This window comes from Gobius niger (genome assembly GCF_951799975.1).
Source record: "Gobius niger genome assembly, chromosome: 1".
Classification (NCBI taxonomy): domain Eukaryota; kingdom Metazoa; phylum Chordata; class Actinopteri; order Gobiiformes; family Gobiidae; genus Gobius; species Gobius niger.
In genome coordinates this window covers 69836942-69862533 of record NC_136852.1, presented here as the reverse complement: position 1 = coordinate 69862533, position 25592 = coordinate 69836942, and the positions used below count along the sequence as shown (strand labels likewise).

General features: G+C 40.6%; 1 protein-coding gene across 4 annotated transcripts in view; it reads right to left on the bottom strand.

Annotated features, from left to right (window-relative positions):
- egflam (EGF-like, fibronectin type III and laminin G domains) overlaps positions 1 to 13229 on the bottom strand; it is a 51863-nt gene extending 38634 nt beyond the window's left edge. For 3 of the 4 annotated variants that reach the window (XM_079551913.1, XM_079551914.1, XM_079551915.1), the window contains exons 1-2: positions 9357 to 9939; positions 1765 to 1874 (exon numbers count right to left, since the gene is read on the bottom strand). In XM_079551913.1, the coding sequence (XP_079408039.1) occupies positions 1765 to 1874; positions 9357 to 9462 (216 nt within the window). In that variant the 5' untranslated portion in view covers positions 9463 to 9939. Of the gene's footprint in view, positions 1 to 1764; positions 1875 to 9356; positions 9940 to 12839; positions 12895 to 12969 lie in introns of those variants that run through there. The other variant, XM_079551916.1, reaches the window with a different exon arrangement.
- Between the last annotated feature and the right edge of the window lie 12363 nt (positions 13230 to 25592).

Below are 25592 nucleotides of genomic sequence, written 5' to 3'. Positions count from 1 at the left end.
GAGGACATAGAGAAATAAATACTTTGTCTGTTTTGTGCTGGTTGAATAGTGTGTATCATGGATCTGACTCCTGCCAAAAAAAGGTTCCTTCTCGGTACAAAAAAAGACACCTTTGCCCTCAGATTCCACATCTTCACGTTCTGCCACGTCCTGCACTCCACCATAAATAGTTTTCTGATTTATTTTATGTGAATGGTTCCACATCCTCCTCTCCGCTGCTCCGTTCCTCTCCGACAAAGATCGAGTCTATTTTCAGTCCTGTCAGAGGCCGGATCAAGCTCCCCAGTTCAGATAAAGCAAAAGAGAAAGGGTAGTAGTCGTTGTTTTTGCTGTCATTCGGAGTTGCTCTAGAGCAGGCGGAAGATGTAGAATCTGGGGGCTAGTACCAAAAGTGTACTTGAATCATCGGAGGAAAAAGTACTACTGGTTGAAACTGGTTGAACAATTCTATCTAGTGAGTGAAAAGATGGAGAAGCAAATTGAAGGTGACAGCGGCTCACCTCTGATTTATGCCTATGGCCATTGTGTCCTTGGGCAGGGCACTTCACCTACCTTACATATGAATGTGATGTATGAGTGAATGATTAACTGTAGTCGCAGAGGCTGTGGGCGCAGACTTGAGTCAATATTCTGCTAGTCAGCTCCAGGGCCATTGTGGCAGCGGAAGTGCCACAACCGAGTGTGGAGAGTGAATGAATCATGGACGACTGAACCACTCTGAAAAGCTTTCAAGCCTGACAAGTGCATTACATCCATTTGAGCATTTGAATCAGAATTTGCATTTTATCTTAAAGGGGCAAAATGCAAGTTCGCCATTTTATAATCACTACTGCCACCTCAGGTCATTTGTGTAACTGCACCTTCGCTGATTTCTGGAGATATTTTTTTTTGTAATTTATGCAGTTCTTATATTTGAAGAGTTTCGTGGCGCTAGGCTAATGCAAGGCTAGCGCATTTCTATGGTATCAGCTAGCCTGCATTAAAAACAGTCTGACACCCGAGGCAAATCACTTATAACACCAGACTAACCATATAAATGTCTGTGTCGATAGAATAATTTTTGGAATATAAGTGACCTGCATCACATGAATGATCGCATTCTGAGGGACTATTTTCTAACAATACAACCACGAAGCTGATGATGCTCAAATATAAGTTGTTTTAAATGCAAAATAGTTAAAATTATCTATCGACACAGACATTTATATGGTTAGTCTGGTGTTATAAGTGATTTGCCTCAGGTGCTCTGTGGAGCGGGTCAGACTGTTTTTAATGCAGGCTAGCTGATACCATAGAAATGCGCTAGCCTTGCATTAGCCTAGCGCCACGTAACTCTTCAAACTGCATAAAATACACAAAAAATATCTCCAGAAATCAGCAACACTCTGGATAATTAGGAAATGAGGCCCTATGTCAAAAAACCCGGAAATATCCCTTTAAGTACGTGCATGACGGCAATTCGGACCCGAAGCAAGATGTTTTTGAGTGACAGTGCAGGATTTTAGAGGCAGTTGTGGTGAACAGGTCTGGGCTCATTCTACACATTAGGACATTGTTGGAACACGTAGGGGGAGGACATAATTTTAACATTTTTAAACTCTGTATAGTCCCTTTAAAAAAAATGAATGTGTGAATAACAACAATGGCCACTGACAACATTACAAATACATATAGAGGCTTTGTAGATAAACACATAGAGCTTGTAGGTGCATATTGGTTTCCCATTGCGACTTGATAACAAATCAAGTTTGGAGGATGCTGTACCTTGTACCCGGTGATGGTGCTGACATGTCGCCTGGGCATCTTCCATCTCACACTGAACGCAGAGCAGTTGATGGTTTCCAGCTGGATGTCTAATGGAGGGCTGAGACGGTCTGAGGAAACACAAGCAATGATGAAGTGAAGCGAGGACACATGGCACCTGTATACTTGATCTTGGTGAGGTCAGTTTGATTGAGTTCACACTTTCCCCATGAGGGCATTTGCTTTGAACCCGCCCAGCTCCTGTGCTAGCACCACAAACAGCAGCAGTTATGTTTAATTGAAGTCAGAAAAAGTAATTATCCCCTAACAAAGTCCAGGTCAAAGTCCAAGTCAAAGATCCGGCACATTTAAGGAGAGTTTCTTATTTTCCCACGCTGTGTTCACGCCGAGATCCTTCTAATGAGTCTTGTAGCTTCGAATGACCTTGGAACGTAAAACCATCCTTTCAAATCTTGTTTATTAAAACCAATGACATGCGAGCGGCATCTCGTCAAGTACAAGTTCTCAGGTCGAGTCATGAGTCACGGCCCCTCAAAGACTCGCAGGTCTGAGTCCCAAGTCCTCAGTCCGGGTCAGGCAGGGCAAGGCACGGTGAGTTTATTTATACCACACATTTCACACAAGGCAACTCAATGCGCCTAGTGTCAGTCTTACAATCTAACTCAGGGGTGCCCAAAGTGGGGCCCGAGGGCCAAATTTGGCCCGTCGAAACAATTCTGTTGGCCCCCCAGAGGGTGACCTATACTTTTGCGCTGCGTGTGGTTAACCTCTTAACTCCCACCTGAACCGAGCACATTTTCTCCAGTTTGGCTTGACCCCAGTCCAAAAGCATCTGGAAAAAAGCTGTGAAAATAGCAACAAAACTGAGATGAAAACAATGATGGAAATGTGACAAAAAAGTGAGAAAACATTGACAAAAAAGGGACGAAAAATTTATGAAAAAGTGGAAAAAATGTCACAAAAATGTCACAAAAAATTGACGAAAAATGACAAAAATGTGACCAAAAAATGACCAAAAAATTACAAAAATGTAATAAAATGTGACAAAAATATGACTAAAATGTGATAAAAATTTGAAAAAAAAAATGGCAAAAATGTGACAAGAAAATGACAAACAAAAGTTACAAAAATGTGACAAAATGTGACAAAAAATGACAAAAAAAATGACAAAAATGAGGAAAAATACAAAAATGTGACAATAATGTGATAAAAAATTGACGAAAAAATGAAAAACAAAATGTGACAAAAACGAGTAAAAACAAAAAAATCACCAAAAAAAACATTTAAAAAAGCAGCCATAAAAAGCAACAAAGTAACATAAAATCAACAAATGCAAAGGAACAAAAGAGGGACAAAAAAAGTGACAAAAACGCAATGAAAAAACCCCCACAAAAATCAATGAAAAGTTAAAAACGCAAGAAAAATGTGACTTAGAACTTAGATGACAAAAAAGTGACGACAACACAGCAACAATGCAAGGAAAAATATCAGTTTAGATCAGTTTTGTAGGTCTTAGCTTTCAAATGTTGCACTGGCCCCAGCTTTTAGATTTGGGTAAAGCCAGATTGGAGAAAATGTACACGGTAAAGGCGGAGGTTAAGAGGTTAATACTAATTCTCTTCCATTCATTCTCAATGGTAAATATGGATGCAGTACACTTTTTGGCCACCAGCGTCAAATTGGGGGCGCTGTTTCTCTCCTTTCGCAAAAGTTAAGGAAACACTGTTGTGGTGTCTTGGTATTTATCAATCACAGAGCGTTTCAGCATCAACTTTCCCATTTTTCCAACTTTTATTGCAAAGGTTGTTGACCTCAACAAAGGTTCATGTTAAAAATTGACTTATAAAAGAATTTATGCTGAACTGACACTTTCAAAATGATCTAATGTTGCATTTTCTTTGAGTTAACAAATGAATGAAGTCACTGTGGGTGCTGTAGATACAGATGCACTTTTTCATTTTGGCCCTCAGAGACGAAAAGTTTGGGCACCCCTGCTCTAACTCCAAATTGATTCATGCCTTTCTTTCTTCAAACATCATCTAACATTTTCACACATAATGGATGCAAAAATATGCCAACAGGTCCCAAGCACAGTTATCACCAGTCTAGACATTCTTCGGTCTATTTTCAGTGTAATGACCACCTAGAGAATCAACTGTATGTGTCATCATCGTTAAAGCTGAAGTTACTAAATCTCATCTGCTCCAGGGCCACTTGAGAACACGGTGATTGCTGTTTAAGTGCCCAACTCCGATCTTAAAATATTCAAAGAGCCACTATGACCAGAAATACCCAGGAGAGCAGGACCTCTAAAGACCCCCCGTGCATGTATTTGCAGGGTGAATGTGCTGCCAAGGACACTCACCGTTGCCTCAAAATACTGAAGATGGAGAGTGAAAAATGTCCATGAACTGATATGCATTTTTGCCTCTCAACCAATCATCTCTCATCGTTTAGGAATTTATCTCTTCCCCCACAAATGTCTTTATCTCAACGCCAACATATACAGCGACAGCACAAGCCTCAAAGTTTATGCATCATTACCCATAAGAAGAACCTTTCTCATTTGTCTCTGGATTTTTCATGCAGAAAAACACATTTCGAGAAAAGCACAGCCAGTTCAGATGACTTGGAAGCGACTTAAGTGAAATCTCATGTAGCTCCTGGTACTGTCCACTTCCCTCTGGTCATCCGAGCGGCTAATGGGAAGAGCCAGGTCAAATCCCCTCGCGCCCACAGGTATCTCCCAGGAAGGGTGGCCCATGACGTCACAAATCCTGAGCATAAATGTCATCTTTGTGTTCCGTACACAAGTTCGAATTTCATATGGTGTAATGGTTTAGGCCAGGGGTAGGCAACGACAGGCCCGAGGGCCAAATCCGGCCCTCCAGGACAGAACCTCTGGCCCCTAAGATGATCTTGAGTAATATTATTGTGCAAATAAAAGATCAAATACCTGTTAAAGTAGTCTAAAAATGTGAGAAATAGTGTCAATATTTTAAAAATGTCCTGTCAGAACGTCCCTCTTGGTCATATAATGTTAAATAGTGATTCTCTACGGGTGGGTCGGGACCCAAAAGTGCGTCACGGAACCATTTTCAGTGGGTCACGAGTCTATAGGCTATATTTTATTCAATATTTTCCATCTGAAACTGCAGGGAAACACTAACTGCGTCTGTTAAAATTAATGTTATTGGGTTGTTTTGATCCTAATTTCAGTCTTAAATGGAAATCTACTGGTTGTTCAACAAAAACTTGTGTGGAAAATATAATATTTTATATGATATATGACCATTACAGTTTTATTTGGGTCCTCGGCTTGTCATCCAAGGGTAATGGTGGGTCCCAAAGCCCTGCCACTCCGGAACCGCTGATGAAAACATTGGCATTTGCAGAAAATAGTTCTTTACTTTAGGCTACAATGTTGAGGTTCGGCCCTTGGGTGTTTTGGCAATGATGAAAATTGGCCTCCACAATGCAAACTTGCCTACCCCTGGTTTAAGCAATCCATAATTTAGACATCATTCTGTAGAGATTAAAACCATAAAAATTCGCCTCTCTATACAACTTCAGTTTTAGAACCGCTAAAAGCTACATTCTTCAAGCCAAACTGCTCGACAAGCTGAGAAATACTACAGCAATCTGCATCCCAAAAAGGAATAGGAATAATACCCCCTTCATAAATTATCTGAAAATCTCCCAAACTTACGAAATAGATGAACGGTTGGCCCTGTTCTCTGCTACATGTCTAACCATGATCTCTTTAGAATTTTAGTTCATTTACTGGGTTCATAAGAGAGTATGGATACTGGAAGTGAGGTGTTGTGTCTAGTCCAAGGGCAGGATGTGTACACTGACCCGAGCTGTGATCGAACCATCAACCTTTAATTGTTGATGGTTCTTTAAACGCTCTGCCAAAGACATTTTCAGTGTTGTTGTTAGTCACATAATACGGCACAAGTCTCCTGAAAGTGCCCGTCTCCCTGTCGAACACAGCATCTACCAGAGCTTGTCATTAGGAATCATTAGAATGGAGTATGGAGCGGAGCAAAAGTGAAATGTGAATGGCAGTCCTGACAACTTAAGAATTTAAAAGCATTAGGGAGTATGTTATCAAATGCACCGGGGAGTGTTAGAGCGAGATGCCTGATTTAAGCGTGCTGTGCCTGTTCCATTATTCTCCGCCCGTAGTCAGTTTTCTGAGTTAATGACATGGTGGCTGCACTCTCCTGCTCTGACTCATTCACATTGAATGATCGTCATAAAATGTACATAAATGTTGCTCTTGCATCTTGTTCAATGAATAATCATGAAGCCAACTAAGGGCATATCGGGCAAAATGGTATAATGGTCTTCTTAAGAAAGTTTTGGCTCAGGTAACTTCATGTCAGGCAACTCAATTATAGTTCAGAACTGTTTTTGATTTACCTTTTCTGAGCTTTTTTGCAAGTTTTTTTTTTTTAAAGATGAAGGATAAGAAACAGACAGTGAGACAGACTCTTTAAATTCTGCATAGTAGAACCCCAATCCAGACCAGAAATTAAACCCAGGGGACTTCTTAATTTTACACAAAACAATATGAGATCAGCAGAGAATTAATCAGGCGTAATTTTGTTTCATTTACTCATTACTAGGTTATCCTAAATAACTTCTTAAACCTCAGACGTCTTGTGACTGACCCAGACAGTGGAAGGTTATTGTTATGGTGGTTCTAAACGAATTTGGTCGGACTGGTCAAGAAAAGTAATCAGTGTCTCTACTTTGTCCGCAAGTTAAGAAGAGCCAGAGTCCCAGCCTCTGTTATGTGCAACTTCTACAGAGGGACTATAGAGAGCATCCTGACCAGCTCCATCACTGTGTGGTTCTTCTACAGAGGAACTATAGAGAGCATCCTGACCAGCTCCATCACTGTGTGGTTCTTCTACAGAGGGACTATAGAGAGCATCCTGACCAGCTCCATCACTGTGTGGTTCTTCTACAGAGGGACTATAGAGAGCATCCTGACCAGCTCCATCACTGTGTGGTTCTTCTACAGAGGGACTATAGAGAGCATCCTGACCAGCTCCATCACTGTGTGGTTCTTCTACAGAGGGACTATAGAGAGCATCCTGACCAGCTCCATCACTGTGTGGTTCTTCTACAGAGGGACTATAGAGAGCATCCTGACCAGCTCCATCACTGTGTGGCACGGCGCCAGCACTGCCTCCTGTTGTCGTGAGAGCAGCGGAGAAGATATGTGGAGCCCCTCTCCCCTCTATTAAGGAGATGTTCTCCACCCGTCTCACCCACAAAGGTGATCCCACACCTACACCATCACACAGACTCTTCAAGGTAATGCCTTCAGGGAGGAGACTGCGGAATCAGTCGACTGAAGAACAGTTTCATTGACAAGGCCATCGGGAAGCTGAACTCCCTGCCCTCCCTCCCTCCCTCCCACCCCTCTTCCCCCTCCCCCCCCTCCACAATCAAGGATGAGATAAAAAAAAAAAAAATTGTCAAACCCTGTGAATGGTTTGAAATTAAACATCTTGAATCTTGAATATGTACAAGAGGGTTTGGGAGATGTAACAGCCGGATGGAGGGGAGAGAAAGTGCATTTCTATTGAGAGGTTTGGTCAAGAGTCAAAGATTGCAAGTTGTTGTTGACTGGCTGACAGTGACAGACAGGTGACAAGATGAACAAGGGAGGAAATCACAGTCTTAAATTTCGACTTCACTTCCATTGTTACCCCTTACCCGATATTTACAAGCTGTCTCGCGCAGAAGTTTTCGGTCAATACAGTCATTGTGGCGTGCATAAGAAAGGGAGAGGAGGGCGAGTACAGGCAGCTGGTGGAAGATTTTGCGGTTTGGGCAAGGAGGAACCAGCTGAAGTTGAATGTCCAGAAGACCAAAGAGATGGTTCTGGACTTCAGAAGGAAGCTCCACCACACCTCAGCCGGTGCATATTGAGGGAGACAGCGTGGAGATGGTACCGTCCTACGAGTACCTTGGGGTCGTGTTGGACAATAAGCTGGACTATCTATCTATCTATCTATCTATCTATCTACAGTATCTATCTATCTACAGTATCTATCTATCTACAGTATCTATCTATCTACAGTATCTATCTATCTACAGTATCTATCTATCTACAGTATCTATCTATAGTATCTATCTACAGTATCTATCTATCTATCTACAGTATCTATCTATCTATCTATCTATCTATCTACAGTATCTATCTATCTATCTACAGTATCTATCTATCTATCTACAGTATCTATCTATCTATCTATCTATCTACAGTATCTATCTATCTATCTACAGTATCTATCTACAGTATCTATCTACAGTATCTATCTACAGTATCTATCTACAGTATCTATCTACAGTATCTATCTACAGTATCTATCTACAGTATCTATCTACAGTATCTATCTATCTATCTACAGTATCTATCTATCTATCTATCTATCTATCTATCTATCTATCTATCTATCCATCTATCCATCCATCTATCCATCTACCTATCTATCTATCAAGAACATATATTGGAGGTCAAAGTTTTTCCATTGGCATTAGATTTTGAATTCACTCCTCTCTGACTTTTGCTTACTCAAAAACACTGATGATATCGATAGCGACACAAAGCCCCGGTGGCATCGCCCCACTCCTGCAAAAACTAGACCCGAAAGACCTAAAAACCCCAAACACAAGTGCAAACGTCACTCGTCATAAGTTCTCCAACGAACAGTGGGGGCTTCAGTCCTGACAGACAGATGGACACATACCGCCACCGCCCCCGGTCCAGCCACATGAGGGAGGGGGGGCCCGAACAGGTCTGAGTGACAGACAGTGGAACGGGAAGTGACGGAAAGAGAGAAAAATGAGATAAAGTGGGACAGAAGAAGTGTTGAGGCTGGGAGGAAAACAAAGACACAGCGAGACAAGGGCGGAGATGGTGTGGACAGGAGGACGCCCTGAGGAGCACGGGCCGATAACAAGGCGGGCTCAGCCAATCACGGGGCTCCCCTGGTTTCTTTGTTCAAAACACATGGTTTAGTGGGCCAATTTCATGATGTTTCAGGGATTTGCACATATTACACTTTACTGCCAGACTGCATTAAAAACATGGTAAAACAGCAGTAAAACATTGACTATTGAGAGGATAAAATATTGGTTTGGCATCAAGTATTTAAATTATAATATACTTTATTTTATAATTACCTCCTTATTATTATTGTTTTAACATATTGTGTTAAAAAATAATAATAAGGAGGTTTGTTAAAATTATAAATCTGGCACTGAAGAGGTTACATTAAAACAAGTAAACACTGAATCACAATATTTAGGCTAGTTGTTGGGGTGAGCCTATTTTTAAATCTGACATACTTAACATGAGAGATTGGAGATTTGAGATTTCACATTAATAAATGATTTGATTTAATATTAGAAATTAGGCTACATGTGCAATAAGGACAGAAAGCCTACATCATTGAGGGGCTACGATGAAAATAACTCTAATATAGGCTGCAGCATTAAATTAGCTTAGCGTGAGCCAATTTCGGGCGCATTTAACGCAACTCACATGGGCCAGTCTTGGCACTCACCCGATCTCCGGACATTGGATCTCCGCGCCCCGAGGCAAACACCGGCGGAACATATTGCAAATAGGAGCAAGTACAAAAGAGTCCGTTCTTTACACGACGCTTCCATTTGTCTTCCGTTGTCCTGACAGTTCACGGATCAAATGTTCATTTTACAAAGACAGCTTTACGCGCCAGACGCTTCGTATTCCTTCACCGAGAAAGTTTGCCTGCCAAAAAAGAATCGCTTTTTGGCACAAACGCCATCCAAAACCCAGACAAAACGTGCCCAGGAGGGAAGGGCAGCTCTGGGTTGACACTGATAAGATTACTGTCTGCAAAAGATCAGTGGGTTGGACACACGGACAGGCGCACGGTCCTCCGCAGGGCTCACGCCGGAGAAGAGAGCTCGTTTACGCACGGAGCGAAAGCACAAGAATCTCAAAGTTCGGAACAGTGACTAAAACGCGAGAATCCGCTTCAAAGGTGTCGAGTCCTAGAGAGCAGAGGAGATGGCCCACAGAGCGCGAGAAGTGCAGCCATTTATGGCTAAGAGGATAATGAGCGCCTAATCCGCGCGCTGGACCCAGATGGAGAGCACGTCTTGACGCACGAGTGTGGAGTCTCTTGAGCGCTATACAGTGCACGCGGGGGCTCACCTGAGTGCATACGGTTGAGTGACAACTGAAACACGAATGAGAGCATTGCAAGCGCGCGCCTAAATCCAATTCCATCGAACAGTCGTAATCAGTGGGTCAGTTAATATCAGTAAATACAGAGGCGAGAACCGAGTGTGTCCACATTTACTTAAGACCCTTTAATCACACAGGACTTTTTACTTCCACGTATGTGATTATATTTGAGAGCAATAGCAGATCTTGTTTAAAACCTTTGATCACTCTTCCATGTGAGTAAATCTTTGTGACAAGTGACACAAGCTTTATGTGGCAAATGAAAACAAACAGGATCAATTCATTTATATTAATTGATCTGATAAATAAATATTCGGGCTGGGCCGGGCTGACAAAATATCGGATCGCAATACTTTGTGCTGCAATACCAAGTATTGATACTTTATCAACTTTCGCAATACTTCAATACTTGTGTTTGGAGGCATTTTTATCATGCACTCCTTAGTGTAACAGTAACATTTACACTTTGTTACGTTTAATGTGAAAGCACTTTTCAATCTTAACACTTCAATAAATGTCAAATGGCATTCGGTTTAAAACCTTTGGACACGTGACTTTAAAAAAAAAAATTAAACATATTTTAAGGTAAACATATTACTTATCATAATTAATTACTGTACATTGTACGTATCAGATCGTTCCCTGAGTATCGTGATACGTATCGGATCGTCCCAGCACTAATTAATATATTAGGATAAATATATGATAAATATAATACTTGAATTAATGAATTTCTCAACTAACTTTGATTAAGGCATATTTTCTTAACTCCCGTAGGGAAAGTCGTTCTCTGCATTTGAGTCATTCTTCAATCCCGCTCGGGCAACCCGCAGGAGCAGTGCAGCCAGCACGTCAGAAACACCTATTGTACATGTTTTTAGGGGAAACCGGAGTACCTGGAGGAAAGCTACACAGACACAGGGAGAAGCTCCAAGATTTTCAGAATCTTCACAGTATTTTATGTTTGTCCTGTTAAACACAACAACATAAATCAGATTTTTATGATCTTGCTACTCTTTCCTAACTACTTTTACAAGAGAATTTATTTGAGTTAGTACTTCTCCTACTTGAGCAAAATTACTTTAAAATAATGTATCTCTCATTTGAGTACTTATTCTGTGTACCATACACTTAGGCCAACATTTCCTTCCTCTAGAGTCCCTCTGGGGTCTGCACTGTAAAATGCTTTTATTCAAATATCTTTTCCCCGTGATAATTACAGCTCAGCCACTGTTGGGCTTCGGTCTCACTATGATGATAAAAGCATCAGCAATTATTTCTGAATCACAACCAAATGTGGATTATGTAAAAGTTTCACTCAAGGTTTGCAAACTACTTCATAAAAAACAAACCAACCAATCATTACACCAGAACAAAAGACTATTTAAATCATAAGGTTTAGATTTTGCTGTGTTTATAGAATTGGAGATACTGTATATATAAAGGCTATTCTGGATTCTGTTTAGGTTCAATCCTGCATTAAAGGGGCTAGATGCAAGTTCGCCATTTTATACTCACTACTGCCACCTCAGGTCATACATGTAACTGCACCTTCTATTCTATTCTACAACTTAGGACATTGTTGGAACATGTAGGGGGAGGAAAATACATAATTTTAACATTTTTAAACTCTGTATAGTCCCTTTAAAGTTGAGTTGACACATCCACAGATTAGTTAATTTTTTAGTTAGTTAATTTATTTTCTTCGGTCATTATGAACATTTAAATCACATGTCACATGTTTTCCAAAGATCTTAGACATTATACAATAAGAAACCACATACATTAAGAATTTAAGTGCTAAATGATGCCTGACCGAAAGGGGTTTAGGCTGAAGCCAAGACTTATTCTGCCTAATCCCTTTTACAACTGTGACTCTGTGTCCAAAGATGACACATTATACACTTTCTCTAATACCAACGATGGTAACACTTAAGCACTAAACTTAAACTTCAACAATCAGAAATGATGCTATGTTTCCTCGATCGACTTCTTTTCTAATGGTCTTCATTCAAGTGTTCTATACTTCTCTATCATGTTTAACTTATACATTATCTTAAATGCTTTAATAGTTTTGGAGCCCTTTAGTTGAATAGATAAACCGTTCCATAGATCAACGCCTTTAACTGATAAACACCTCCTCTTAGTATTACTGTGTGCCAGAGGTTTTTGTAGCAGATCAGTTCCTCTGAGGTTGTATATGGATTCTCTAGTTTGAAACATCTGCTGTAAACACTGAGGGAGTAAGAGATTGTGAGCTTTGTACATCACAACTGCTGTGTAAACATCAACAAGATCATGCAATTTTAATATTTAGTCTAATAAAAAGTGGATTTGTTGGAGCCAAGTATTCTGCATGGCTGATCACTCCAACTGCTTTCTTTTGCAATAAAAAGATAAGTTGTATATTAGTTTTATAGGTATTCCCCCATATTTCCACACAATAGCTAAGGTGTGGAAGGATGAGGGAATTGTACAGTATATATAATGCATTTTGATTCACAGAGGTTTTTATTTTACATAGTATGGCAATAATTTTAGAAATGTTAGTCTTTAGTGTATTTATGTGCGCTTTCCAAATTTAATTTATCATCAATATTGATTCCCAAAAACGTTGTTACATACACCCTTTCAATTTCTACCTCCCCAATTTTGAGTTGACATGGTTCCTTGTTTCCAAATACAATATATTTAGTTTAATGCAGATTATACAGATTCATTTCCATGTTTAAGTTACGATATTACAAAGTCTTCATGTTCATGTAAATCTAAAGATCCTATATCAAGCTGATTATTCGTGACAATGGATACTTACTCAACAGGGATATAAATAAAGTCGTCAAGAATGGTGGTCGTTTTCAGGTTTGCCTCTGCGGGGAAATATAAAAAAAATAAAATTAATGAAAACAAAACACCCTAAAACATTTCCTAAAGACACTATGTACCTGAAATCCTGGTACAGAAGCACAGAAGAAGAAAGGGGTGCGTGGGTCCGGGATGAGCCGCTCCCCGCCGAGCTGTCGTCCTGATCTCCCCCATGAGACCTGGCTGTGATAGAAGTGCTCACTGTGGTTAACATAACGCTGTCATCCATTCCCTTTAAAACAACTACACTTCTATTTCCAGCCTTCTGATGAAAATGTCAAATTTAGACACAGAAGGCAAAAGGCAACATGGCAAATTTAGACATAAATAGCAGCTTTGGGAAAAAACAGACACTTATAACACTGATATACTTAGGATAACATTTTCCTGTCTATGTTTCCTGGACCCGATGTCATAGTAAAACAAGTGATAACAATGTTTAGGTGAAATTAAGTTTTGTTTTCTCACTAAATGCATGAATTGAACGAGCTCCTTTAGTGATTTACACATTTTCATTCAAACTCTGAGTTATTCCTTATGCAGTTTGGGAGAATTAACTCATCTATCAACATTTCTTAGATGTCTAATCTGTCTATGCCTAATACACAGACACATCATAAACACAATCCTCTTAATCTCATTCATTACCTCCTCTTTGATACATGAAGGGCTTGAATACTTCACTTAGAGATAGAACTGGAAAATGTACATGTTTCAACACACATTATCAGCTCACAGTAATAGGATGAAGCAATTATATGAGCCCTAACTTACCAAAAATGAAGCGAGAAAGATGATTGAAGATACAGTTCCACAGTTTAACCAACAGTGCCCCCTAGTGGAAACATCAGATTCCTTCATGTATGGTTTCCTTATTGTTGTATGTTAAAATGATTAATTTGTATATTCACAGGCGGGAAGTGATCAGCTACATTTACTCTTATACAATTACTTCAGCGACTTTTGAAGAAAATGCACTTCTAAATATTTCATGACACTGTGAGTTAATCAAAACTTTAACAAGTTTTTAGGATTGCAGCTTCCCTTGTAATATTTCCTTGAAAATATAGGGCTTTTTGTGTTGTTGAATGGATTATTTCACTACTAGTCAATGTTTTACTGCTGCTTTACAATGTTTTTAATGCAGTTTGGCTACTATTATTTAACTACTTAAAGTGATAGTCTGTAAGATTAAATAACTGATTGCCTGGGTCTGAAATTTGACATAAGTAACGCTAAATAATAATTTCTTTTCTAAAGTCCCTCCCTTTGCTTATTTCAGCAACTAATCAGAATCCCCAGGACACCACTTTGACCAATGAGACGAGCTTCTCCTGCGAACCGGCCTGTCAGGTCCATTTAGGAAGGAGGGGGAGGAGCTTCATCATTTACTTTTGAAATTTCCAAATAAGAGTGGCTTTCTGATGTAAGAGGGGAGGAATTTGTTTACTTTAAAATTTCACTCTAACGTTAGCATTATGGGCTGTTGAACCACTTTGCTCCTCTCCATGTCTTTGCATCTTTATTTAGTAGACAACTATAATCATAATTCAGCGTTTGTTAAAGTAGTTTTTGAATAGTTAGAGAAAGTTTAGATTTTTCTCCTAATTGTTTTCAAACATGACCACATATGGGAGATTCCAGAGATGCCGTCTGTATCTATCCCTGTTCACTTGGCAAACTCACAAACTATCACTTTAACCGCCACCGTAACTGAGCACATTTTCTCCAGTTCAGCATTGCCCAAATCTAAAAGCTTCTCAACCCAACCTTACAGTCTACAGAGTTCGGGAAATTCTACAGTTACCATGGAGATCCGCCATCTTTGCAGCTGTTAGCATACATTTCCACTGACTAACATCAGCTAAAAACAGTCTAAAAAGTGGAGAAAATAGCCATGGAACAGCTCCGTTAGCTGCTGAGTTACTGTTGGTAAATACGTTTAACACACTGTGGTGTCCAAGTGTTTTAATGTGTAAAAACAATAACTCCAATATTTTAAAATTTTTCATTAGTTTACTGCTGCTAATCCCATAATGCTTAGCGATATGACATCACATTCCCGAACTCTATTCATCTTATTCCGGAAGTTCGCGTGGGCACCACCATGAACTGTGCCCGCCCCTTTTCTCCTATCTGTTAACATGGGACTGGAGAAGTCCACATAAAATCTGCTACTACACGAAAACAAAGCAGTTTTTCGGAAAAAATGAACATTGGACATTTTACACAAATCTATCGATTAAACATCAGATTTGAGCGGAGAAATTTCCCCTCGTTCTCCGTTTAAATGAAGGGGCTTCACACTCGGAAGTGCCGAGACAAAGCAAAAAGTGGCCAAAGTGGGCGGAATAAGGTGAATAGGCCAGGGTAACGCCTAATTTGAAGGCTAAGGCCTACAAAACCCATTTTTGTTATGTTTTAGTGGCTTTTTGTTAAGTTTTCATCACATATTTGTCATGTTCTAATTGCCTTTTTGTAACGTTTTGGCCAAATAGATTATTAGTGTAATGTAACTGTGATGAAGCCACAAAAATGTGACAAAAAGTATGACAAAAATCCCACAAAAAATTACGAAAACAAGAAAAGAGTTGAGGCATTACCCTGGCCTATAGGCTGTAAGTTCTAAGGTCAAGAAGCTTTTAGATTTGGGTAAAGCTGAACTGGGGAAAATGTGCTCGGTTAAGGAAGAGGGTAAAGAGGTTAAACTGATCACATTGCAGTTAGGTACATGTAGTTGAAACTTACCGTGTTGATAAGTGCCACTGACCTTTGCTGCACGTCTGCATTTATGTTGTGGTTCGCCTCCCTGTTCCTTCTGTAGCTCCAGCTCTTCCCTCAACCTCCTGCGGCACCAGGGCACACATGGACTGGATTAATGTACACAAACACAATCCAGCTCTCAGCCCAAAACATCACCCATCTCTTTATGTCTTTAACTCCATATGTAGAAGGAGAGGTCAGGCCTAGTGGGTTAGACTGTCCTTGCTTCGAGTCTCTGCTCTGTTGAACGTGCCACCTCCATTCATCCATTCATCTTCTACTCAAAACAAGCCCCATTTCGACAGGACCAGACCGGAACGGACCGGAGCGGTTTGAAAGTGTGGGGGTCCAAACCGCTCCAGCCCTGGGCCACATCAGCCATGGGGTCTGGAGTGGTTTGGGGGGAAAGGGGAGGGGGGGCTTGTCACCACTCTGATTGGTCAGGCCAATAGTCAGCTTGCATGTTCAAATGACTGGTTCACAGAAAATATAGGCCTTTTCTCATAGCCTATGCCTGATTTTGATGTGAAAACATTACATTTAAATTATATATTCTTCCTCATATTTATGTCAGTAATCTACTGCTCAAGTTTTCAAGTTTGATCTGCAGCTTTCCCATACATACATACATACATTCTTTCTTATTGCCCAAATGAGAGGAGAGAGGCCTCATACATCCCTCTTTAATGTTTGAATTCACTGTCAAACTAAAAAGAATAGGTGTACTCGTTTTGGGCATTGTTGTGGTTTCTTTTCTTCTTTCTCAAACACTAGAGCGCTCTGCCCCTCCTAATGGCCACATGTAGCATATACAAAGATGTTCTGATGCAGGACTAAAGCTCAGTGATCTCAGGCTGTGGTTGTTGCCTGTCACATGCATATGAATGTCCTTGGCCACTCCCATAGCGACCTAGACCACTTTATCCTAAACCAGGGCTCGGCAAGTTTGCGTTGAGTCGGGCCGATTTTCATCATCGCCAAAACACCGCGGGCCGAACCTCAACATTGTCGCCTAAAGTAAAGAACTTTTTTCTGCAAATGCCAAAGTTTTACATCAGTGGTTCTCAAGTCGCGACCCAACGTTCCCCTTGGATGATCGGCCCAAATAACCCAAATAAAACCTTAATTTGTCATATATTGTACAAAATATTGTGTTTTCCCACACAGGTTGTTATTGAACAAGCAGTAGATATGCCTTTAAATCTGAAATTCCATGCAGTTTCAGATGGAACATATTGAAAAGAAGTTTCCTATAGACTCGCGACCCACTGAAAAAGGTTCTGTGACCCACTTTTGGGTCCCGACCCACCAATTGAGAATCACTGTTTTACTGCAGGACCAAGTGGGATCTTCTGCCAGGGCATTTTTTCAATACTGACACTATTTCTTGCATTTTTAGAGTACTGTAAAAGGAATTTGAACTCTTATTTGCATAATAATGTTTCTCAAAATCATCTTGAGGGCCAGAGGCAAGGCCGGATTAATGAAGGGGCCGACAGGGGCTAAGCCCAGGGGCCCAGCAGGTTGAAGGGCCCGTGGGCATATGGATGAGCACGGGCTGTAAACTAGTTCCCTCTCTCTTTGCATACACCCTCACATTTATCAGATGATTTTTTTTTTCCCCGAGACTAAACCAGGTCTAAACCAGGTCTAAACAAGGTCTAAACAAGGTCTGAGCCATTTTCATTAAGTTGACACTGGGAAAAATATGTACTTATTGGTCTGTTAAAATGCATGAGAATGCACCAAAATGCACCATTAAAATAAAAAGATCTCTGTGGGAGGACCCCCAGACCCCCCTTTTAAATGAGTCCCCCCACCAATTTTACTTAAATCTGGCCCTGGCCAGAGGTTCTGTGCTGGAGGGGTGCTGCCCCTCGCTAAATGAACCAGTCTCAAGTGAAGTGAACTGGTCTGGTCCTGTTGAAATCCCCCTAAACATTCTCGTGATTGACTCCAGATCACCAGTGCCTTTTTCAGTCTTCTCTTACATGCTAAAGCTCCAGGGCGCGTTACACATCGTCGGGCCTGATCTGAAATGAGTTAAGAAAAGTCTGCCGCTGAAATGTGAGGTTGCATAATGGTTTGGCAGCGACAGGTCAATGCCTTTAGCCTCTTACAAGCGTTAAACCGAGTTCCCCCAAATGCCTGACAGTTTCAATTGCAGATCCCACACAGAGATCAGCCGAGACCGTAGCAGAAGTCAGGGGGACATCTGTTTGGGATATTTGCCCTGCGCTGAGAGCGTAATTGCACAGCGGAGAGGATATTTCCATGGGTAACTCAGTGGAAGGGGAAGCCTCGTCTGAGCGATTAGTTGTTAAAACACAGAACAGTACGTGGAAATGGCTTTTGCATGTTCAGCATTAGGAGGCCGATATGAGGCTAACACATGTGAGCGGACGGGCAGGAGCGTGATTTATCAAATATGTCACTTCAAAGAGGCAGCGCGATATACAGCTATTGACACAAGTGCTCCCGGCCGACACAAACCTCTATTTATGCTTTTCTGATAGCGCACGGGCTCGGACAAAGGCTTCATTCACACTCACGGCTCTTCATTTTGTTTGGTTGCATAAAGTTCAAAAATATCAAACAGTGGCTTTGTCTCGATAAGTAAAACAATTAAAGAGCAATTGGATTATGATTTGTTCGTGACTTGAAACCTCTGGGAAAAAGAAAATCCATGCAGGTTCAGCGAGGTGCACGACTCTGGCCCTATAGTGTAGAGCAGGGGTAGGCAACATCAGGCCCGCGGGCCAAATCTGGCCATCCAGCACAGAACCTCTGGCCCTCAAGATGATTTTGAGAAACATTATTATGCAAATAAGTAGGGATGCACCGATACCGATACCAGTATCGGGTATCGGGCCGATACCACATGCTTGTACTCATACTCGTACTCATTCATGAGGTCCCGATACCAGAAACCAATACCATTTGACGTGCGGCCAGCGCACCTACGAGGCGCAGCTCTCTGCTGAGGAGAGAAGAAGCAACAAACTGGAGAATTCTTTAGTGGAAATACAATAATCCACATAGAGCCGACTTTATTACAGACTGCGCTCTCTAAATCAGAGTCTGTGCTGGATTTAACCAGAGCTTAATGTTGTTAGTGCTGCAGCGTGGAGTCTGCAGTGTTTACAGCATACAGGCTAACGTTGCTAACTCGCGGCTAGCAGTTTTGGCCATTCTGACGCCGTTTTATGCCCAGGGGTTTATTTATCTGAAAAACTAACCCAGCGACTAAAAAGTCCTCAGAAAATCCAAACACTTGAGAAAATCCACACGGAGCTGAAGTAAAGACGAAAAGAGACCATTTAAGTAACATCTCAATACTATTGTTAAATATCAAATATATTAATGAATAAAGCACAGGCATTGGGAGCTTTTGGACATGAGCTGTTCTGTCTATGATGGACAGTGCAATAAAAATCAAAAATTATATTGAATGAAAATAAAATAAATAAATGGCATCAGCACAATTCTAATATAACTGCTCTTAAATGTGTCGCCTACTTTACTTAAGGAAATGTAAATGAGTAAATTTACTCATTACAAACCAATCTGCTGTGAAAAAAGTAAGAATGTTGATGAAAATGCCTTGTACTCGTATCGGTATTCGGTATCGGCAAGTACTTAAATCCAAGTACTCGTACTCGTATCAGTTTTACAAAAAGTGGTATCGGTGCATCCCTACAAATAAGAGATCAAATTCCTTTTACAGTACTCTAAAAATGCAAGAAATAGTGTCAGTATTCAAAAAATGCCCTGGCAGAATATCACACTTGGTCCTACAGTAAAACAGTGAATCTCAACTGGTGGGTCGGGACCCAAAAGTGGGTCGCAGAACCTTTTTCAGTGGGTCGCGAGTCTATAGGAAACTTTTTTTCAATATGTTCCATCTGAAACTGCATGGAATTTCAGATTTAAAGGCATATCTACTACTTAATAATGTGGGAAAACACAATATTTTGTACAATATATGACAAATTAAGGTTTTATTTGGGTTATTTGGGCCGGTCATTCAAGGGTAACGTTGGGAACCACTGATGTAAAACTTTGGCATTTGCAGAAAAAAGTTCTTTCCTTTAGGCTACAATGTTGAGGTTCGGCCCTTGGTGTTTTGGCGATGATGAAAATCGGCCCGACTCGACACAAACTGGCCGACCCCTGGTGTAGAGCTTAGAAATATAACTGCACTGAACAGAACTGTCTGCAATAACACATTTGTAGTATTAGTAGAAGTGCCAAATACCTGAGTCTGACGATTTATTATTGATCATAACTTCCAACATCTGTGGATACAGATTTTAAATTACACTTCTGTTTATTTGGCAGGAGAGGTAATAAGATCCTCAGATACTTTTCTTGGCTGTGATTCTGAATGATAGCTATAAATAAAGCCATTCAGTTTTGCTTGCTCCGTTTTACGGTATTGTTTTTATTCAACAAGTTTACCAAGAAGCTGTCATAACTTACTCATCAGAGTTTAGTCGATTCTTTTTATAATGAAAACTCTAATCCATGCAGCCGGGGTAGTTCATCAAGTGCCGAACATCACCATTGTAGTCTAAAGTAAAGAACTTTCTGAAAATACCAAGTGGTTCTCAAGTGTTATTGGCTTGGGGACCCACGTATTTGTTTGAACAAGCAGTAGATATGCTGTTAAAGCAGTACTAAGTAACGTGTTTACCTTAAAAAAAATCCTTTCCGTAGTCCCTGTGGGGGTAATACAAGTGTTTATGGGATGATTGGAAGATCTTTCATCTCCCCCTGGTGTCTCTGGCCAGAAAAACACAATTGCAACCGGAGTCACCAATACACACTAATAGAATCACGAAGAAGAAGCTAACAGGCTAACGGGCAAAGCTAACTGCGGGTTAGCACCACTTTAACAGTATTTACAGCCAAGTTTGAGTGAAAAAAAATATTTCCATTGTATAATTGGATGCACAATATCCCTCTCTCCCTTCGTCTTTTCTGTCAGCGTAGTATTTACTCTCCAAGACAATAAATAAGTAAAAAAATCGCAACTTGCTACGACACCTGCAGTTGCGCTTATGGCCTCTAGGGGCAAGAGTTACTTAGTACTGCTTGAAGAGATCAAAACAACCCAGTAATATTAATTTCAACAGACTCATTTTCAGATGGAAAATATGGGGAATGTTCTGCCAGGACATTTTAAACATTCTGAAACGTTCTCACATTTTTAAAGTACTTTAACAGGTATTTCATCTCTTATTTGCATAATAATATTTATCAAAATCCACTTAGGGGCCAGTGGTTCTGTACTGCAGGGCCCTATCTGGACCCCGTGCCTACCCCTGCCATACAGTAAAACTCAGGACCTTGATCTATAAACAAGTCCTAACTTTTGTCGCTAAGAGGTAAATACTTGAAAAGTTTCCTTAACAACGCTGTAATGTCTCTGTACAGTCTGTGGAACAGTGTATGACTGCAGTGTTTGGCTCCCTGCCCGTAATCAAGCCCCAATGATCCCATAATTTGATTGTAACAGTATAGTACAGTAATCCTGTAATCAAGAAGGAAGCCTTGAAATGCTCCAGCTGTTTGGCTAACTTCTCCACAATGACTTTTGTGTTGCTTGGACACTATATTCATTTTGTTCACTTAACCATTAGGCCACAAATCAGTGTATGTTGTTAAAGTGATAGTCTGTGAGTGTCCGAATGAACTCGGATGGATGGATGGATGGATGGATGGATGGATGGATGGATGGGTGGGTGGGTGGGTGGGTGGGTGGATGGACGGACAATCAAATCCCTCCCCTCTTAGATCAGAAAGCCAGTCTTTTTGGAAATTTCAAAAGAAAACGATCAAGCTCCTCCCCCTCCTTCCTGATTGGACCTGACAGGCCGGTTCACAGGAAAAGCTCATCTCATTGGTCAAAGTGGTATCCTGGGGATTCTGATTAGTTGCTGAAATAAGCAAAGGGAGGGGCTTTAGAAAATATATTATTATTTAGTATTACTTATGTCAAATTTCAGACCCAGACAGTCAGTTATACACAATCTATTACATTTGTAAAACATGTAAACTTACAGACTATCACTTTAAATGATGACGGAAAACATTTCACTGTCTTAAATATGACGACAGAGAAGTCCACAAAGTTGTCTTTATTCACAGGTGTAGGGGGACCTATATGAGCGATGATTCAATTTCAGCCCAGATACATTTTTCCCAGAATAATAGATATGATTTGTAACTTTCCATAAAATATCTTTCCATAAAATATAATATATCAAATATATCATCATAGCTCTTAGATTTTCAATTTACAATGGTAGCTACTCTTTGTTAAAGTGATCGTCTGTAAGCCTAAATGTATTACAGATTTTATAAAATGTGCAAAATCGATAAACCTAGTCGTCTATTTTGATGTAATAATATATATATTATTTTTTGTAAAGTCCCTTCTTTCCGGATCTCAGCAACTTATCAGAGTCTAGTATCCTCCCGTGTTGACCAATGAAACGAGCTTTTCCTGTGAAGCAGCCTGTCAGGTCCAATCAGGAGGGAGGGGGAGGAGCTTGATGGTTTACTTTTGAAAATTCTGTTCCTGCTCTCCTCATTTTGCAAACTAAGAACGGCTTTCTGGTCCAAGAGGGGAGGAATTCGATTCTGTACTTTAAAATTTCACTCTATCTCTCCTCACTTTGCAAACTTACAGACAGGCTTATCACTTTAAGCCAAGGACCATACAAACACAGCAAATAGACCGTGTGATGTCATTTAAAGTATTCAAAGTTTCAGTTGTTTTTTGTTGTTTTAACCGCCATAACCGAGCACATTTTCTCCTGTTCGGCTTTACCCAAATCTAAAACAGCTTACAGCCTATAGGCCAGTTTTTTATGACTTTTTATATTGTGTTGATTGTTGCTTTTCCGTTTTTGACCAGTTTTTGTGGTGTTTCCGAAGCTTTTTTTTGTCGTGTTTGCAAAATGAGGAGAACAGAATTTTAAAAAGTAAACAATCAAGCTCCTCCCCTTCCTCCTGATTGGACCTGACAGGCTGGTTCACAGGAAAAGCTGGTCTCATTGGTCAACGTGGGAGGATACTGGACTCTGATAAGTTGCTGAGATCCGGGAAGGAGGGACTTTACAACAAATAATATATATATTAGGTAAGGGATAATGTATAGAACGCTGGTCATTATCGGGAAAATAAGTACCGACAGGGCGAACCGGACCCCGACGCGAAGCGGAGGGGTCTTGTTTCGCCCTGAAGGTACTTATTTTCCCGATAATGACCAGCGTTCTATACATTATCCCGCTTATTATACGGCCATTTGCCAACTGAACACACACAACATAAACTTCGTACACTTTTATGAAGGCCGAAAGGTTTATTTAATGACATCCGCGACAAATAGTTCCCAAAAGTTTGCGCGTTGCGCTGCAGCGTTTGGCTAGGCTAGAAGCAGCAAGGCTAGTAGCTAGCCTAGCTACTTAGTTGAAGGCGCAGTTGGAGGAATGGTGGTGAATCTTTGGGTAAATTGAAAGTCAGACTCACGCTAACTTCACGAGCAATTCCCCCAACTTCTCTCTCAGTGACGGGACAGAGAGAGTGTCCGCTACTACGTACGCGCGGAGTGATATGAAAGCACGAACTCCGTTGCCATGGGCAGCGGTCATTATTTTTCTCAGAGGTCCTTTATCAGAAAATAATGACCGGTAGAACGTTGGGAAATCCCATTCAAATCAACGGAGCTTCTACTTACGTTGGGAAGAGCCGTATAATAAGTGTGTTTAAGATGCCGTTGCGGCTCGCCTGGATGATCGGCGAGAGTAGCCGGCGCAAAAAAAGTCTGAAGCCCATCCGACCCTCCACATGCAGAGAACAACGAGAGCGGCCTCAGATCACGCAGCGTCTCGTTCAGATATCGCGTTCATTTAAAGTTTATCCTAAATAAAAGTCATTCACCTCCTGCTCTGTTTCCTTTACTCCAGAGACATCATTCTTCATCAGAGAAAACTTTCCCATTCGTTTGTTTGTTCAAGTTTGTGAGATAAAACACGTCCTTTTAAATCATTCATTTGTTCTGAAAAGCATCAAACATGAGCTCGATTTTAGGGGGCGATGCATAACTTTAATAGTTTCAGTCATAGTTTATTTGTTCAGATCTAAAGAGGAGAGAGGAGGGGGCGAGGAGCACGTTTCTGATCACAGCAGACTCATATCCAATCACCTGCGCGTGAGCCGCGGACAGGTGGGCGTTTTCCCATCATGCACGGGGCCGTGGAGCCGCTGCAGGACCTTTGGAGAGATGCAGCGGCTGATCAAGTCGGCTGCTCTCGTTGGGGTCTCACGATCTTTCCGTGCCCCACGTGCCCGTGACATCAGAGCCCGTCTGGAGCAAGTCGGACAGAAATCTAACCGGCATGCACCGTGCGTCTGCAGTCGGCTGTAAAAACTGCGTCCGTCTGGCTCATCTCAAACACACCTACTATTACATCAAAATGGACGACAAGGTGGTCGATTTTGCACATTTGATAAAATCTGTAATACATTTAGACTTCCAGACTATCACTTTAACCCCTTAACTCCCACCTGAAACGAGCACATTTCCTCCAGTTTGGCTTTACCCCAGTCCAAAAGCTTCTGGAAAAAAGCTGTGAAAATAGCAACAAAACTGAGAAGAAAACAATGATGGAAATGTGACAAAAAAGCGAGAAAACATTGACAAAAAAGTGACGAAAAATGTATGAAAAAGTGGCAAAAATGTCACAAGAAATTGACAAAAAATTGATGAAAAAATGACAAAAATGTGACAAAATGTGACAAAAAAATTACAAAAATAGATAAAAATGTGATAAAAATGACCAAAAAAATAAGAAAAAATAAAGAAAAAATGTGACAAAAAATTACAAAAAATTACAAAAATATGATAAAAATTTGACAAAAAAACGACAAAAAAATTAAGAAAAAATGACAGAAAAAATGACAGAAATGTGACAAAAAATTTTACAAAAATATGACAAAAATGTGATAAAAATGTGTCCAAAAAAATGACAAAAAATTTATTTTAAAAAATTGAAAAAAAGACAAAAAAGATGTGACAAACAAATTACAAAAAAATGACCAAAAAGCTACAAAAATGAGTTGAATACCCAACAAAAAAAATGATGGAACAAAAAATCTGTTGACGTGAGGAAAAAGATCCTTTCGGTTCAGTCGGGAGTTAAGAAGTTAACAAAGAGTAGCTGCCGTTGTAAATTGAAAATCTAAGAGCTGCTTGATATTTCATGGAAAGTAACAAATCAGTCTATTTCTGGACTGAAATTGAAGCCTCGCTCATATAAATCCCCCTACACCTGTGAATAAAGACAACTTCGTGGACAGTGAAATGTTTTAAGTCATCCTGCACCATATTCCCATCCTTTCAGTTTCAGCTCCGCTTTAACTGGCAGCCCAAAACCCAGCATTCCTCACTAGTCCCTTATTGGCAGCGCACTTTATTAAACATCAACTAAATGGTAGAGTGAGTACTGCGAGCGGAATGTGTGACACTTCCCTCGTTCTCTTCTCAGCCAAGATTCTTTGAAAACTGCAGCGCAGACCCTTCAATACTCACTGACTTCCTCACTCAGCCAGATACTACAGCCAGCTCATAGACGCTTTTTGGAATCCCATCTTGGGTGTGTAGTAAATGGGTGGAGAGAGGATGGAAGCAGGACGGTCACTCCCACTCGGCGTGTATCTCCTCTCCTTGCGCATTTGGACACAGCTTAGAGGTGGCTGCGCGTCGGAGGCAACTGCAACGTCAATGAAAGAGAGAAGAGAGGAGTCAAAGCTGGGATTAAATGCTACACTTTTGCAATTGTGGGACTGTCTTTTACGCGCATCCTTCAAAAATCCTTAGCTAGCTCTCAAATTGGCGCATTTATTCAACCTTGCAGGGAGCGAATATGAA